This window comes from Mustela nivalis (assembly GCF_964662115.1).
Source record: "Mustela nivalis genome assembly, chromosome: 2".
In the NCBI taxonomy this organism is placed as follows: Eukaryota; Metazoa; Chordata; class Mammalia; order Carnivora; family Mustelidae; genus Mustela; species Mustela nivalis.
Genome location: NC_139021.1, coordinates 34,356,386 through 34,374,388, shown reverse-complemented (window position 1 = coordinate 34,374,388; position 18,003 = coordinate 34,356,386). Strand labels below are relative to the sequence as shown.

General features: G+C 37.1%; 1 protein-coding gene and 1 long non-coding RNA gene across 16 annotated transcripts in view; one reads left to right on the top strand and one right to left on the bottom strand.

The window, feature by feature from the left end:
• LOC309859961 overlaps positions 1-18,003 on the top strand; it is a 72,734-nt gene that overhangs the window by 27,467 nt on the left and 27,264 nt on the right. The window lies entirely within an intron of this gene.
• Positions 7,415-18,003, bottom strand: part of UBR5 (ubiquitin protein ligase E3 component n-recognin 5) — a 138,327-nt gene continuing 127,738 nt past the window's right edge. For all 15 annotated transcript variants that reach the window (XM_082721269.1, XM_082721270.1, XM_082721272.1 and 12 more), the window contains 5 exons: positions 16,673-16,828; positions 16,130-16,243; positions 14,409-14,553; positions 12,889-12,974; positions 7,415-9,678 (listed from right to left, as the gene is read on the bottom strand). In XM_082721269.1, the coding sequence (XP_082577395.1) occupies positions 9,466-9,678; positions 12,889-12,974; positions 14,409-14,553; positions 16,130-16,243; positions 16,673-16,828 (714 nt within the window). In that variant the 3' untranslated portion in view covers positions 7,415-9,465. The remainder of the gene's footprint in view (positions 9,679-12,888; positions 12,975-14,408; positions 14,554-16,129; positions 16,244-16,672; positions 16,829-18,003) is intronic.

Sequence of the window (18,003 nt, the reverse complement as noted above, 5' to 3'; positions counted from 1 at the left end):
AGAAGGGCTGCTCCACTACAGCCTGGGGATGGGGAGAGGGGCTTGGTGCAAGCAGGTTAGTTGACAAGTGTCCATACTGTGCTGTTTCCACAGGTGGCTCTGTGTTTATGCTGGGGGGTGGGGGAGGGAAGTGGAATCTGCCAGTTCCTTTGTTCTAAGAGGGGTCGCTCCACGAATGCTGCTTCTTTGGGAAATGCTCTGAAATCCGCAGATAACCTCCCTGCTTTTTGCCCCAGGCGCTCTTCAGATTGCCATTTCCATGCTGTAAGTCTGCAGGCTCTTTTCCCTGCCTTTTCTCCAAGAGCAGCCCCAGTGTCCTCCAAGCTCTTCCAGACTTTTAAAGCATGCTGACCTTTAAAACTCTAGGCTTTAAGCCTTGCTGGTTGCAGGAACCCACAAAATTCAGGCCCTCTCATTTTCCAAACCGGTTGCTATGAGGGCTCATTTTTCCCCATGTGCTTCCCTGTGTGTGAGTCTGTCTCTCTCCCTTTTCTGACTGTGGTTCTCTCCCCACTGCAGCAGCCACAGTCTTTTTCTTTCCCAGACCACATCTCCACACTTCTACCTTCTTTGATGTGGTCCCTTCTCTACCTTTAGTTGTGGAGTTTGTTCTGCCAGTTTTCAGATTGCAGCCACCATCTTCTTTCTCTGTCCCCTTTATTATTATATAATGTCCTTCTTTTTCTCTTGTTACAGTCTTTGTTTTAAAGTTTGTTTTGTCTAAAATAAGTATTGCTACCTTGACTTTCTTTTGGCACCTATTTGCATGATAAATGTTTCTTCATTCCCTCATTTTCCATGGGTGTCTTTCAGTCTAAAACAAGTGCCTGGTTTGCGGAGTTGGTTAAGCATTCAACTCTTTATTTCAGCTCAGCTCATAATCTCAGTATTGCGAGATCAAGCCCTGCATTGGGCTCCACTCTGGGTATAAAGCTTGCCTCAGAGTCTCTCTCTCCCTCTCCCCCATCTCTCTTTCTAAAAATAAAATGAGTCTCATGAGTCTCTTGCAAGCAGCATATAGATGGGTCTTTTCTTTTTTCTTTTTTTTTTTTTTTTAAATCCATGTTGTCACCCTGTCTTTTGGTTGGAACATTCAAAGTATTTATTGATTGATCTGTATTTATTGCCATTTTATTACTTGTTTTGTGGTTAATTCTATAGATTTTTTTCCCCTGATCCTTTCTTGTTCACTTTTATTGGTTTGTTGGCTTTCATTAGTGATACACTTGGATCCCCTTCACTTTATTCTTTGTGTGATTATTACTGGTTTTTGATTTGTGGTTACCATTAGGTTTGTATATAACACTGCTGCATATAGCAGTCTATATTAACTTAGTGGTCACTTAAGTTTGAATCCAATCTTTACTCTTTACCCTCCCATGTTTTGGGTATATGTTATCATATTTTACATCCTTTTATTTTCTGAGTTCCTTTACTGATTTTTTTCACAGAAATATTCACTTTTACTGCTTTTATGTTTTCTGCATTTCATATTTTCATTTATGGTCTTTCCATTCTACTCAGAGTCCCCTTTGATATTTCTTGCAGGGCTGGTTTTAGTGGTCATGAACTCCTTTAGTTTTTGTCTGAGAAACTCATTTCTCTATTCTGAAAGAAATTTTTCTTGGCTGCAGGTTTTTCCCTTTCAACACTCTCAGTATATCATGCCACCCCTTCTGGCGTATAGTTTTTGCTGAAAAATACACTGATGGTCAAGTGGGGTTTCCCTGGTAGGTAACTGTCGTCTGTTTCTTGGTGCTTTGAAAACTTTTTGTTGCTACTTTTTGCTATTTTAATTACTCTTTGTCTTGGTTTGGAGCACCTTTGGGGGGATTTCTTTGCCACCTGGATCTGGATCTCTTTCCTTCCCCAGATTAGGGAAGGTTTTGGCTATTATTTTTTCAAATAAAATTTTCTGCCCCTTTATTCCTGTCTTCCTCTGTTGAGATCCCTGCAATGCAGATGTTACTTTGCTTGATGGAGTCTCTGAATTCCCTAAGACTATTCTCAATTTGCATAATTTTCTTTCCTCTCCTTTGTTCTGTTTCTTTACTTTCCATTACTCTATTTTCCATGTCATTAGTTTGTTTCTTTGCTTCTTCTGTCCTGCATTTCATTCCATCAAGTGTATTTTTAATTTTATTTATTGTATTCTTGATCTCTGATCAAGTTAAGGGTTGCATTGATTTCCTCTACTCTTTTGTACAGTCCAGTGAGTATCTTTATGATTATTACTTTAAATTCTCTATCTGGGATATTATATCTATTTCACTTTGGTCTCTTACTGTGATTTGATCCTATTCTTTCATTTGAGAGATGTTTCTTTGTCTCATTTTGCCTGGCTTTCTGCATCTCTTTCTGTGTGTTAGGAAAGTCAGCTTCTTCTCTTGCTCTTAACAATAATAGCTTTATAATTAAGAGGTCCTGTAGTGCCCTTCAGTGCACCAGCCCTTGTTCCCCAGGGCCTGGCACTTTAGTGGGTGTCTCTTAATGTGTTGTAGGCACTCTGCTGTAGAGTCTTGGCATCTCTTTTTCTTTAGTTATCTACAGAGGTTTTCTTTGCCTATTGAATGCAGCAAGGTGTGTGGTGGTCTGCTTGCAAAATGAGACCTGTCCCCACCATTGCTGGAAGTAAGGTCCCTCAAATTTGTCAGGTTGCAGATATGGTGCTGGCAGGGTTTGCACTGGTCTTCTGAAGAGGAGTCCATAGTGCTGGGACTCAGGCAAATGTGACTGGGAAGGGTGATTCCAAGGAAGCACAGGAAGATAGGGCTTGGTACAAGCAAGTTAGGTAACCAGTGTTGGCACTGCACTGGCTTCTGCCTGGATGTTTATGCTGGGTGATGGGGAAGGGAAATGGCACCTGCCAACTTGCCAACTTTTTTCTTCCTGGAGGGGTTCTCCATGATCTCTCTCTGGCCATACCCTGAGATGAGCAAATCATTCTCCCTCCCATCTGCCCCTGGTGTTTTTCACACTGCTGGATCTACTTTGTATCTGCATGGGCTATTTGTAAGGGAAGGAATTAGCTTCCTAATGCCTTCCAGGCTCTCCCAGAGCTGAGCCTGCTGATTTTTAAAACTCCAGGCTTTAAGTCCCACTCATTTTTGAAAAAGCATGAAACTCACTTTCAAAGGTAAATATTACAGAGAGTCATCCTTCCCCTCTGTGGGCTCCCCAGTGTTGAAGTCTGTTTTCTGCCCTTCTCTGTGCCACCAGCCCCCTCCCTGCTGTAGATAGCCATGATCCAGTTTGTTCCCAGACTGCATCTTCACTCTTCCTATCTTCTTCAATATGGCCTCTTCCCTGCCTTTTAGTTGTGGAGTTTGTTCTGCCAATTTTTGCATTGTTTCCTGGGTTACTTTGCTGATATGGGTGTTACCTAGTTCTATCTGTGGGAAGAGGTAAGCTTATATTCCTATTCTGCCATCTTCCCAGCTAACCTGGTAGTTCCTTTCTAATTTGAAGGTGTAAATTCAGGGGAGTTGACAAATGAGGTGTAACAGTTCAGGGCATAATTGAATAACTTAAGAGGCATTGCCTTGTTATGAAACAGCCATCAAGACATTCATAGACCCAAGGAGAACAATAACCACTACAAAGATAAATCTTGTTGGGCAAGCCACTTCCACTAAGGTGGCACTGTTAATGGATTCATTCACAAGGATTGTTACATTTGCCCATTCAAACCAGGGATCAGTTAGGTTTTCTCTTAACTTGAAATAAAAAGTTGTTCTAGGGATGCCTGTGTTGCTCAGTGGGTAAAGCATCTGCCTTCGGCTCAGGTTGTGATCCTGGGGTGAGTTCTGCATCAGGCTCCTTGCTCAGCAGGGAGCCTACTTCTCCCTCTGCCTGCCACTTCTGCTGCCTGTGTGAGCACTTGCTCTCTCTGACAAATAAATAAATCTTAAAAAAAAAAAAAGTTCTGAATTCCAGAGGTTACTCCCCTTAGCAATGGCCTGGGAGATATAGATGATGGTGTTATCTTTTCAGGTCAGTACCAGAGTAAAGGAAGGAACATATGTTTAGTTGAAGTATGAAGTCTTGGAGTGTCTGGGTAGCTCAGTTGCTTAAGCATCCAACTCTTGATAAAAAAAAAAAAAAGTATGAAGTCTTCATCTGGTGTCATAGGAGGAAGCGGTCTACCTCCCTCTCAGCTACTTCTCTTCCTAGTCAACTTGATTTGGAGGTCTCCAGCTTTTGTACAGGACCAGATATCCAGATGAGATGTGTATCCAGGGTTCAAGTGCCTGAAGGTTTATTGTCATCTAGGTAGTGAGAAAGACTTGGTATTTCCCTTGGAAGCCTTCTGGCCCGGGGGTCTTGGTGGTTGGGAGATTTTTGATGACTTTTTCAATCTCCTTACTGGTTATGGGTCTGTTCGGGTTTTCTATTTCTTCCTGGTTTGGTTTTGGTAGTTTATATGTCTCCAGAAACGCATCCATTTCTTTCAGATTGTCAAATTTGCTGGTGTATAGTTGCTAATAATATGTTCTTATAATTGTATTTCTTTGGTGTTGGTTGTGATCTCTCCTCTTTCATTCATGATTTTACTTTAGGTCCTTTCCCAAAGTAATAAAAGGTGGGTCCCACCTTGCTGTGTACCAAAGATTTAGAACAGTTGTGTTTTCATTTTGTTTCCATGATTTTTAAAAATTCTTCTTTAAGCATGAGTGGGGTAAGTAAGTTCCCTACTAGGTAGATTTCTGTTATTTTTTATTGAGTCTGAAGGAGAGAGGCCAGGGAAAGGTGTGAGTATTCTTTCTTCCCCATATCACTTCCATTTTTGTTTTTTCCTCCTACTTTGATGCATTGGTCATAGATCGGGCTATCGCAACTACAAGGGCTGGAAGCAGGGGTGATTCTTAAGCAAGAAACTGTAAAAATTATAAAAACAGTCCATCAGTTTTACACCTGTGTAACCTTACCTTGTCTGAACAGAAGTGGACTTGAGGGGGAGGGACTTGCTAGACTAGTACTGATGTCTGCAATCTAGAGCACCACAGTGGCCAAACCTAATGTCCCTTCCAAAGGTGGAAAGGTTTGGTTATAAATGGAGAGAAGGAAAAACAGTAGGTATGAGTAAAAGAATGAATAAATGAGTTATATAATGAGGGAAATCTAGTATTACATTCACATCTAGAAAGCAGCTCAGAATAAGAGATCATATTGCATCTTAGCTTGATGACGCCAGCTGCATGAAATGGTGAAGGCATATATTTGACACCACTTCTACTTTTGGAACCTGACAAGATACAATGGAAGCGTGCAAACCTGAATGGTCTTGCCCTGGGATACATTTTTCATATGATAGGATGATGGACTGGAGTTACTAATGACTGGGACTCTAGTAATATGCTGGTTATCTTCTGAACTTTTTGATTGATTTGCTATAAAAGTATCCATGTTTGAAGACCCAGGAGTCAAACTGTGGTATTGTGATTTATAGTAAGAAATATGTATTTGGTCTTTGTTCTTCTGGCAATTCCTAAAACCCTTGGAATTTAAGTGATAAGAGTGGTAAAGTTATCTTTTGTTATATTAATGAGGTAACTTCTGGACCATACCTAAACATGGAAGCTGGTTGCCGGGGGGAACCCCATGTAATTACAGGGTTTGAACTTTCAGGTCCACATGCACCATGCATGTGCACACACATGCTTCCAGAAAGGGGAAGGGTGGTGGGAGGTTGAATCAATCAACAGCTAATGATTTAATCTTTGTAATGAAGGCTCCGTAAAAACAGAAAGGACAGGATTCAGAGAGCTTCCAGATTAGTGAACATATAGAAATGCAGGAAAAGTTGCATGCTTAGAGGGCACGGGAGCTCCACACTCTTTAATGTTTTATCCTATGCCTATCTTCGATCTGATTGTTCCTGAGTTATATCCTTTTATAATAAACCAGTGATCTAGTAAGCAAAATGTTCCTCTGAATTTGGTGAGCCACTCTAGCAAATCATTCAAACCCAAGAAGAGGTTTACAGCTGGTCAGTTAGAAGTACTAGTTAACAACCTGGGCTTGCAATCCACATCTGAAGTGAAGGGCAGTCTTGTGGTACTGAGCCCTTGACCTGTAGAATCGGATGCTATTCCAGGTAGTGTCAGAATGAGTTAAATTGTGTTAGTACTGGTGCAATGCTTGATGGAATGGAGGAAATCCCTTACACACACACTGGGTATCAGAACCGTTAATATCAACTCACTCCTAAGCATACCTTCCACAAAATAGCCCAATGCCTGGTGGTATGGATGAAATCCCGTACACATATGCACACACACACACATTGGGTATCAGAACCCTTACTGACCAACTCACTTGCTTTGCTTAATAATCATATCTTCCACAAAATAGTATAGCCCAGTGTTTAGGGATGCAAGCTCCAGAATACCTAGTATCCTATCTCACTTAAGCACTTATTAACTGTGTGAACTAGGGCAAGTTGTTTAAACTGTGTCTAGTTTCCTGAGGATGGCAAGGCCCCCATCTCATAGGATAAAAGGAGATACTATATGTAAAGCACTTGACAAAGTGCCTGGCACACAGTAAGTACTGAATAAAATAGAAACTTCATGTTGCAGAGTCATGGCAATGCAGTAATTTTTTTAATTTGAAGAGAGGTAACAAGATAATTTGCTTATAGAGTATCTTGAGTTGAATAAACAACACATTTTAAATACATCTCTCCATTAACCAAATGATGTTTAGGGAAGAATTAATCTCTGTCCATGCCTACCTGCTTAGATTAAACACTGAAAATATTTTCATTCAGTATATTAAAGATACTTCTAGCAAGCCCTTTATTAGGAGAAGAACCTAATCCCGGATGAAATGACTGACAGGAATATTTTTCCATAAGCTATGAGTAGGAAATCTTGGCTCTAAGGACAACAAAGGGATTTCCATTAGTGAAAAAGAACGTTCTTTGGGCATTGTTTCAGAATCACCTAGGATGCTGTTTTAAGAATAAAGATTTCTGTACTCCACTGAAGACACTGAATCAGAATGTGATTGGAAGAATGGGCAAAGATTAGGAAATCTGTACTAAAAAGCTCTACCAGGGAATCTTAAGCATAGAGTAGCAATGAGAACTACTACCTCAGGGAAAGATCTGTTTTGGGTTCAGACCTGGAAATCACTGGCTACCTTTAAACAGGCAGAAACAATCATCTTTAGAAGAGAAATGTTCAGGGGCAAATATTAAATGGTGATATCATACTATTAAAAACCTCAAGTCTGTCTCAGTAAGCTATTATACTATATAGTCAAGATACTCAGAAGGTTTAGGTGGGGGGAAAGGGTAAAAGTAGTAAAACTTTGAAAGCCCCTTGGTAAAGTTCATTCTTGGTCTTCTCTTCCTAAATTTGTTTTCAATTCTATTAGATTTAATCACTAAACAAGACCAAAAGAGAACTTTATTTTACATGACTTTATTTTCCATTTAGAACCATTTTATGCTTTACTTAAAAAAAAAAAAAAAAAAAAAAAAACTCACTCTGCTTTTAATAGTCCTAAAAGCATATTAACCAAAATCTTGATTTAGGAAGACTTAAGACATTGTGCATTATTTTAAATATTTTCATTCTTTCAATAACTATTAAAAATAAGTTCACAATTAGGGTTTCAAATGTCCTAATCATATCTAGTTTGTTTTCATTTAATATTTTATCAATCCCATCATGTGCATACAGAAGTTAAGGTGATATATAAATTTTCTTTCAGACACATTGATGATAATTAGCTCTTAATCTAATTACTATTTCATTTATTCAGAAATAGCATTTAGACCTAAAAACCAATGTCTTACTTTGTAAAATAACCTTTGGTTAATTTACACAAATCTAATACAGCATGTTGTGTAACTTTTAAGTAATACAATGAGTTTCACTACTATCATTTTAGTTTTTAATATTTATTGTGTCAGCAGGGCTGAGAATATCACATGGTTCAGTCTTCTGCAGGAAGTTATATAATAAAAGCATAGCGCCTTTGAATATGAAAACATCCCAAAGGCCAGGAGTCCTCTTAAAGGAATTGAAAGGTAGAGATTTCAGAGAATTTTTCTCATTTTCAATATGTAAAGTGACTAGTCTGTCACTTTTTGAAGACTTAGTGAGAAAACCGTGTTCCTTATGCCATTGAATAAAGCTACTAAAACCACAAAATTTAGATATTGGTCCTAGGCTACATAATTAATGGGTCATCAAAAAAGAACCTGTCACTTAGTTACTAAGTATAAGTGAATTAACTTCCTATGCCAAGTAAGGGTCACACTTCATGTCCCTCATTTGTAAAAAGAAAAGGTGGCCTGGCCAGTGCCATTCAGGATTCTCTGCTAACTGTAAAATGTGGACTGATTTTCTTCTCTTTCTTATAGTCCATGTGTATATAAACTTTTCAGTTCTTTAAATCAAAAATTCTTATGCACATAACCATGTTGGTGTATTACCCTTAGTTTAAAAATGTACAACTACATAAATAAAAACTATTGTTTCTTCAATATTACTTGACATTTCTTCTGTAATTTCTTTATTTAAAAAAGTAAATGTAACAAGATACTTAAAAAAGGCTAGATACAAAAGTAGTTAAGCTGCTCACGAACATTTAAAATTTTCCAAAATGTATCTTCAATAATCATGATCTTATAAAACATTTTACAGTTATCAGAAAGTGCCCAGGCTGAGTTTACATAACTGAAATACCTTAGTACAAATGTCTAATTAGAACTGAAGTGCAGTAACCTCCTGACTGACTGCTCATTGAAATAGGGATACAAAGAAAAAAAAAACTGATTGTGATAAAGTACTGTGCATTGGCCCCATCATATGTACAAAAAAGTGCCCTTACTCAAATGAACAAATTACATGCAAAAATTAGTGATATCATTTAATATCCTAGAGCTCAATGCAGCTAAAATAAACCGCAATAAGTGGTTTTCATAGGTAAAAGTGATTTCATCTCTAAGATCTGAATGTCCAGAACTTTTTACAAGTTCCATATACATGATACACAATTGCAGCCAACCACAAATTAAACACCATAAAAAAAGTTAAAATGAAAACACAGAACATACTTAATTTTTTATTTTTGAAATTCCCTATTCCCTCTATACAAGAACCTTTGCTGAAACACTTTCCACAAAGGCAGCAGTGAATTTTCAGAACATTTTACATTTTTCCCCTCAGCAAAAAGATAAATCACAGTGTAAATTATGTTGTTCTGCTGTCATCTTTGGCTGGGGATAGACCCAGAAGTTGTCGACTAGCAAACCATCAGTCAAATGTTGCTAGTGCTCCTCAGGCCTTTTAAGCTACAAACTCAGCAAGGAATGTTTGCATTTAATCTCTTTAAGGTACCACCAGGGGGGTGTGACAGCATTAACTTCCATAAACTTTTATAGACAAATGGAAAAAAATCTACAAAATTAGCTAGTAATATTACACAGCAATACACACTTTTTATACTCTACACAAAACCAAAATTCTTGGTCTTAATGGCGAGTAGCAACTTCTGTTTGAGAATCTGTTTAGAGGAATAGAGTGGGACGTAAAGTCGAGAAATACAAGTGTTTGCAGTAGGAAGATGTTGGTCATCTGGTGGTCTTATTGTGATTGAGGGCATAGGCTGGAATCCTTCTTCACTGGCTGGTAATGATGGGCTAGAGGTCCAAAAGTAAACCTAAACAGGAATATAATAATTACAATTTTGGCTTTTAACAGATTAACATTAATTCTGGCAATATATACAGAGAGCCCCATTCTTCTGTTAAAACCTAGAGAGGGATATTATTTTGTACTGGGTTTTAAATTTATTTCTTATACTGAAAAGGTTCAGGGTCAGAAAAGTAAAAAGTATCAGGTATATAGAAAACTGACTGTTTCAAGGGCCTCAATTTATCTTGGGCCTTTCCAGTGGCTTTTAAAGTATCTTTTAGGGGAAACAGGGCACAAGATCTCCAAAAAAGTTTTAAAATTCACACAGATTATTGGGCCACCTGGGTGGCTCAGTGGGTTAAGCCTCTGCTTTTGGGTCAGGTCATGGTTTCAGGGTCCTGGGATCAAGCCCCACATCTGACTCTCTGCTCAGCGGGGAGCCTGCTTCCCCCCCCCCCGCCTGCCTCTCTGCCTACTTGTGATTTCTCTAATAAATAAAAATCTTTTTAAAAATTTAAAAAAATAAAATTCACACAGATTATCAAAAAAGTTGTTTTGCATTTTATCTACCAGCATATTTTCAGTGCTATATTATGATTCAGGAATAATTTTATTAAAGTGTTGGGGAGTATCTACTGTACATAAAATCCATGCAATAAGCCTATTAACAATGAGTTTTACTACACATCTATTTTGTATGACATTGTGTAAATAAGATAAATGTTAACTTCTGTACTTTTTATCATTCCTCACTGATCTATACATACATACACACACACATTACATTCTTACATTGCCCAGTTCCTATTTCTTAAAGGTAAGGCTTTTTAAATCTAATGCAATCCAAAATGCACAACTAAAAATGCAAATATAGCCAATATCCCAAAGTGACTAGAAAACCTAAATGAAGTACAGTTGACCCTTGAACAACATGGGTTTGAACTACATGAGTCCACTCACATGTGGATTTTTTTTTTTTTAAAGTAATCTCTACACCCAATGTGTGGATCAAAGTCACAATCCCAAGATCAGGAGTTGCATACAGGTACCCCACATGCAAAATTTTTTTAACAAATCACCACATATAGGACTATAAATATATTTTCCTTATGGTTTTCTTAAGTTTTTTTTTAGTGTACTTTAAGAATACAGTTAGAAATAATACATATATAAAATATGTGTAATGGATTCTTGTTACTGGTAGGCTTCTGATCAATAGCAGGCTATTAGTCAAGTTTTTGGGGGAGTCAAAAGTCATACTCAGATTTTCAACTACATAGTAAGCTGTTGCCCTTAACCCTCACATCATTCAAGGGTCGACTGTATTCTGCTTTCCTGAAAAATTGTTTTACGCGAAATCTCTAACTTCCATAGGAGGAGGCAGAAAAAGAATCCCTGCTAAGTGTCTCTTCAAAGAATTTTATAAAAGATGCTCTAAAGATAAAGCTGGTCTAATCCACTCATTTTACACATAAAGAACAAACAAAGAGTTTCTCCAAAGAGAGGAGTATGATTAGCCAGGGTAGATATAACTACCACTGCTGGACATCCCAAAAGTTGGAAGAAGAGAAATATAGCAGAAGACTTTTCAGAACTTTTACTAGTAAACTGTAACTAGGAGGGGAATAAACTTATGTAGTCTTACCCAAAAGCCCCAAATACTTTATAATTTTCAGTATGCTCTGAATAGTCTCTTATGTCCTTCCGTTCTTATCCTCAGACACATCAGGATAAAACCAACAACTGTGAAGCACTCTTCCCAAAAGAGGAGAGGGAAAAGACCCCCTGATATACTACTTAAGCCCTACAAATAGAGAAGTGACTTTCACAAATTAAAGCTGTCCATAGGAAATTCTGAGGCCCTTTCCAAAGGGAGATCTTCTTTCTTTCATTTCAAAACCTGAATAGCAAATTTATCTTCCAGTAGAAGGCAGAAACTGTAGTGAAATTTAACTTGATTGATAGAACTGAGAATTTACTGGTTTTAAAACAGAACATTACAACTAGGGGATTAAAAAATAGTCCATTAAAACCTTCGAATTTATAGCCAATCATTTGTTTTTGGTACATCTTACAGAACCGATATGGCCCCTTTCTTAAAGAAACAAGGTACCTGAATCAAAAACTGACCACAGGTGGTAGAACCCTAACAATGAAACAAAAAAGGATAGATACAATATTAACACTGGCAGAGACTTCAGGATCCAAAAGACAGGGAAAGCTGCACGGAACCAAGTATATGGAATCTACCTATGGAACGACCTCGGTGGAAATTATTACCACAGTAGCTAAAACCAAGAATAGAACCAACTGACAGGATTAGCAATAGAACTGTCTCCCTACAGAACAGAAATACTGGAAGGCTCCTGGGACCATGTAAAAATTAGAGAGTCCTAAATGCAGAACCCCCCCCCCCCGCCAAAAATAAGTTAGTAACTCAGTTAAAAGTAAAGGGGAAACTCCCCAAGTTTCATGTTTTCCCACAGAACTATTTTTCCTCTCAAATAAAACTGGAGGATATTTCTAGAAATTGGATCATTTTTATATATTCCACAAGTAGTCTGGTTTTAGTTACTGAGAACTAAGGCTGCTTTGACAGGAAAAATTTTTCAGGGAACCATTAAGGAATAGGAGTAGAAAGGATATCTAGGATTTTCCAGGTTAAGAATGCCTTTCAAGACTAATGGACAGGTTGATTTGGTTTATATACTCAAGGGTGGATATAGATTCCATTGGCCTGGTAAACTTTTCACAGTGACTAAAGTTTATATTATCTAGTTTATGATTCTAATTAGTAGATAAGATTGAAATCATAGATGTAATACCCACATACCACAAGCTATGTTATTCCAAGTACACACAAAGCAATCAAGATATTATTCAAAAATTTTGCGAAGACTTGCCACTGGTCAAAAGGATTAAGGTATATGAAAGGTGTAGCCAGCATATATAAACACTATAGGGAAAATGAAACCTGTCTCAACAATTAACTGGTATTATCTTCCGGGACTAAAAACAGTATAGCAATAGCTAAATGCATTTTACTCTGTTTACAGGCTTTATTAATACTTCAGATTTTCAGTTCTAGAGTAGAAAAACTAAAACTGCCTTATATTTCTGATTTCCTTAGCCAAAATTAAAATGATCAACCACTGTTTGCAAACTTAAAAGGCTACCATACACAGCATTATAGAATTTCATTTCTTCTACAAACTTCGTGAAATTTTTGACTTACAAGATCTTGTCGTTCAGTCATGCTCATCTTCTCTACTATTGACCAGAACCAACGCTTGAATTGCAAGAGCTTCTCAGCATTTTCTCCTAAGAATGAAGAGTATAAATCTAGTATACTGTATCCATTGTTATTTTAAAATACTGCCTCTTATAAAAATAGCTTAAAATTGAAATGTTATCTAGGATCAGAGGTCTAATTCCTAATAGAATTAGGACCATTTGCATAATGTAAAACCTATTCATTAGTCAATCCTGACTTAAGATGACCAATAAAAATGGACTACCAGCCTCAAAAATGATAATCATATAGCTTTAATCCCATCTGTAATTCATGATTCTTCTCATGAACTAAAATCAGGACTTCAAAATTTTAATGAGTTTACAAATCACTTGGGGGATCTTTCTAAAATGCAGATTCTCATCTACTAGGTCTACGGGGAGAAAGGAAAGGAATGGAGATTCTGCATTCCTAAAAATCTTCTAGATGATGCTGATGCTGCTTATCTGAGGATTAAATTTGGAGGGGCTTTAGATATTTATTTTCCCTTCTTAGGTTTTTGGTTTGTAAATGAGACAAATTCTTATCTTACAAGTACTGAAAACTTAAAAAGTAGCACAGGGGCGTCTGGGTGGCTCATTGGGTTACAGCCTCTGCCTTTGGCTCAGGTCATGATCCTAGGGTCCTGGGATCGAGCCCCACATCGGGCTCTCTGCTCAGCAGGGAGCCTGCTTCCTCCTCTCTCTCTCTCTCTCTCTCTCTCTGCCTACTTGTGATCTCTGTCAAATAAATAAATAAAATCTTCAAAAAAAAAAAAAGTAGCACAAAAACTATTATACAATGAATCTATACGTTGCCGAGCAAAAAGAGAAAAAAAAGAATTTATCCAAATAACTCTGCCAAATGTAAAAGGGGAAAAACTGGTACCTTCATGTACACAGTAATTATGACCTATACCTGGAATCCTCTCGTAAGGACTTTCTTGGAGCTTCCAGTATTTTACTGTATAGTCACAGCTAAAATTCTATTCTTAGGACTTTGAAAACAGAGATGCAACAAATCAGGCCCTGAAGATAAATGTTATTCTAGGAGGATTATCACTACCTGTTGTTATTCTCTCTAGATTCTCCGTGTGTTTGTGTGTTGTTACATCTTTGTAAGTGAGCTTTGGGGCCGGTTCTACAAAGCAAACACCATACAAATTCTTTAATTAGAAAGTCTAATAAGAGAAATTAATTGGGAAATGCCAATAGAATTGTCACATGGATTATTTTTTCTTACTACATAAAACTTCTTTTATGTAGTTGCTCACCACAAAGAATTTTTACTTGTATTTATACTAAACCATATATTCTTTAAAACCTAGAAAAAGTAGAAGAATTAAGAATAACCTAACGCTAAGGCTAGTCCAAGTGTATCTTAAAAATGTAGGCAAAAAACTTTTAAACATCTGAGTAACATAGCATTTCTAAGCCCCATTAATACATCTATTTTATTCCTTAAAACATTCAAAAATTTCATACCTGATTCATCATTGAAAGAGGTGAAACTGATCAACATCTGCACATTAACTTCACCACAGCCATTTACCAAAAGCCTAAAATCTTCTGCTGTTAAATCCTCTAATGAATTTTTTGGAAGCACATCCAGTAGACCTTTCCTCATTGCCTATAGAATATTTTAAAAATTACCTTTTTATTAGTCTCGGTACTGTATTTTCCATGTAGCATTACTGTTAAAGCCCAATATCTAATTTTAGACTAAGAATACTAGATCTCATTTTAAGCCAGAAAGAAAAATTAAATTCTGTATTTTGAATTTAATAGATTCAAAAGAGGCAGAGGGTGAAAAAAAGGCAGCATGAACAGGCTACAGGTTCGAAAGTGAAATAGTACTGTTTTACAGGATTTAACTGACCATAATTTAATTATGTTAATAAAAAGCTAGTCTTTAAGTAAAAATATCTTCAATGTGTCAGACATGCTATCCTGTCACATCCTATGAAAGGTATCATAATGATAAACACAAATCTGAAATCCAGAACCTTACTGAGCAATTACAATGTGCCAAGAACTGTTCTAAGCACCTTACATTATTAATGCATTTAATTTTATCCTTATTTTGCAAAGAAGGGAGCCAAGGCACAAAGCACTTAAGTAGTTTGCTAATGTCATATAACATTAAAGAGTGTTATAGCCATGACTTGAATCCTGACAGTATGACTTCAGAACCTGCACGATTATTTGCAGCATAGGAATTAGAACACTTGACAAGGGACACCTGGGAGGCTCAGTTGGTTGAGTATTTGCCTTTGGCTTAGGTCATGATCCTAGGGTCCTGGGTTGGAGTTGAGCCAATGGGCTTCTTGCTCAGTGGGGAGCCTGCTTCGCCCTCTGCATGCTCTATCTTTTTAACAAACAAAATCTTTTTGACAAACACAGCAGGCCTGATGCTGCCCTTTAGAAACCCTCATTGGGATCCTTGGCTGGCATCTGGAAACTTGGCTTTACTGATACAGCTATGCTGAATGCCTGGAGCAGTGAACCTGCTGCATTAGCTTGCCTAGACTACTTGTGCAAACAGTGTGATTTGTGATGAATTTCCTCTAAGAGTCTGAATTTCAGTATTCATGGCTGGATGCATAGGGAGAAAATGCTTACAGGATTGGCCTCCAGAAAAAAAAAAAAAAAGAAGACGACAATGACGAAAAACCTAGGTTGCAACTCTTAAGCAGGCTTCTCTAAGCACAAACACTGTACATGTGTTTCTATAATTCACTGCTGAAGGAAAGAAGTATGTTCTCTGTGACAGCCCCATAGCCTGAAAGAACTTCAGAAGGCTGCACACCTACATTCCTCCAGACTTGGTCTCATGTACTTTTTCCTTTGCTGAGTCCTTTTGCTATAATAAGCCATGACTATAATTGCCTTGGAATCCTTCTAGTTGGTCACCTAGACATGGGTGGTCAAAGGACCCTAAAGCAGTAGTCATTTCAGTTCCACAAGAATCCTTTCTGAACTTTACTCACCAAATTGACTTTCGGATGATTACATGGTTTTTCCAAATAGTTTTACTAAAAAAAGAGTGCTTGGCCTGGAGCCAGGTATAATTTACATTGTGCATAAATTAATTTGGTTTAAAAGTTTTAACCTTTGGTAGGCAAGCTGAATATACTCTGAACTAGTTTACCACACATGAAGACAAGCCTCATCAGATCAAACAACACTTTCTAGAAAGTACTCACGTGTAACGGCTGTTCTGCAACTACCAACATTCTATGTTCTGCATATTTCCGCACATACTCATACACATTCTGGGGAGTCACTGGTATATTTACACCATTAGGAATAAGTTCAACCTGTAAAAAAATTTAACATTGCTATTTAAAAGTGATCTCAGGGTAGTCAGATCGAGCCCTGTGTCTGGCTCTGCACTTAGTGCGCAGAGTCTATTTAAGAGTTTCTCTCTCCCTCTACCTACCCTCTAACTGTCTCTAAAACTTAAAAAAAAAAAAAAAAAAAAAGGTTTAAAAAAGCAAGGTAATTCTGTATCTGACAAGTATCTAAGAGATGAAAAAAAAAAAAAAAAGGTACAAAAAAGTCTTCTACCTTTCGGTCTGTCTCATTAACTCTCCATCTCTGGGTACCTGTCCAGATATGTACTGTGGTTTTTCTCTGTATGTTTTTGTGTGTCTCTTGTTCTGTCCCCATCTAAATTGTTTCTATAGAAGCAAAACAAACTAACCAAATTATCTTGCCAGAATCAGAAAATTATATATTTGCTTTACCTGTCCTCCACCTTCTTCTTTACACAAGTCAATTGCAAATGCCAAATCCATTGCAGAGAAAACAGCATCAGCATCTGAACTCTGAGAAGCGAGGATAAGTTGCCGTAAACTCTCATACATCACAGGATCAAAAAAAGCAAAATCATGCCAATTGACCTAAGAAAGTAATCATATGAAACAATTATGAAATATCTTTACTGAATTTTATTTAATTTGAAGATATAAAGAATATTCCACTAAATATAATTGATTTGAAGAGGTAAAATGTTAATCTTTGACTCTGATAATTAACTTTCAAAATACAGTAAGATATATCTTGAAAAAAAATTAGAGCCAATAGTGGAGGAATTAAGTTCCAAAACAATTTGCAAAAACCTGCACTTGTGATTATGCTGAGCAGTGGGTCCTTAGTATATACATCCTATTTAGTCTTGATTATAATAAAAAAATATAGATTATTCTAGATGACGAATCTGATGCTCAAGGGAATTCAGTAACTTGAGCTAAACTTGTAACTTGGGTTAAACTTGAGTCTATTTGATTCCATCTTCTCCCCAAACCGTGTTAAAAAGGCTCAATGCATCAACATTTCTCAGCTGTGGCTGAGCTTTAAATCCAGTTCTTCTTTGCACAAGAACATTTTTTGCTGGAATACTTTAAGAATTCAACAGAGTCAGAGTTTACATCATTACATGTGTACATGCATACAAATGTACACACACATTTATATGATATGAATAGAAAACTATTCATCTGTGGGTTTGAACAATGTTAATTCATATCATTCGCATGATATAAATTGCTGGAAAAGACTACAATATTTCATTGTTTTGTGTCAAGTAATTTCTTTTTAATACCTTTAGGAACACTGGCAGTTGTGTTTTAAATCAGAAGTTGCATAATTAGTATTACACATAAATTTTAAAGGATGTGGTCTCCCCCTCCCCATATAAAAAGAATGTGTAGGCAGACTTCAAAGCAATAAAGAAATTATGCTAATTCTACCATTCAGAGAGAAATATTAAGCATGCTGTGCTGTATTTTCTCACATTCTTTTGTCCCCTCTCCCTCCTGCACATCTTACATATATTTTTGAAGCCAACAACACTCTTTTCAATAAAATATTACTTCTACTTCTACCACCTGTTTGAACAAATAGTAATAGTTAAAATCTATTAAGCACTTACCAGGCACTACAGTTTTACCATTTTGCAAATGGGAAAATATGCCATAGGTGTGAGGGGATTTGTCTGCATCAAGATCCAGGTCTGTCAGACACCCCCAAACCCACCAGTGTCACCCATTCCTGCATGTATTGAGATTATTTTTTC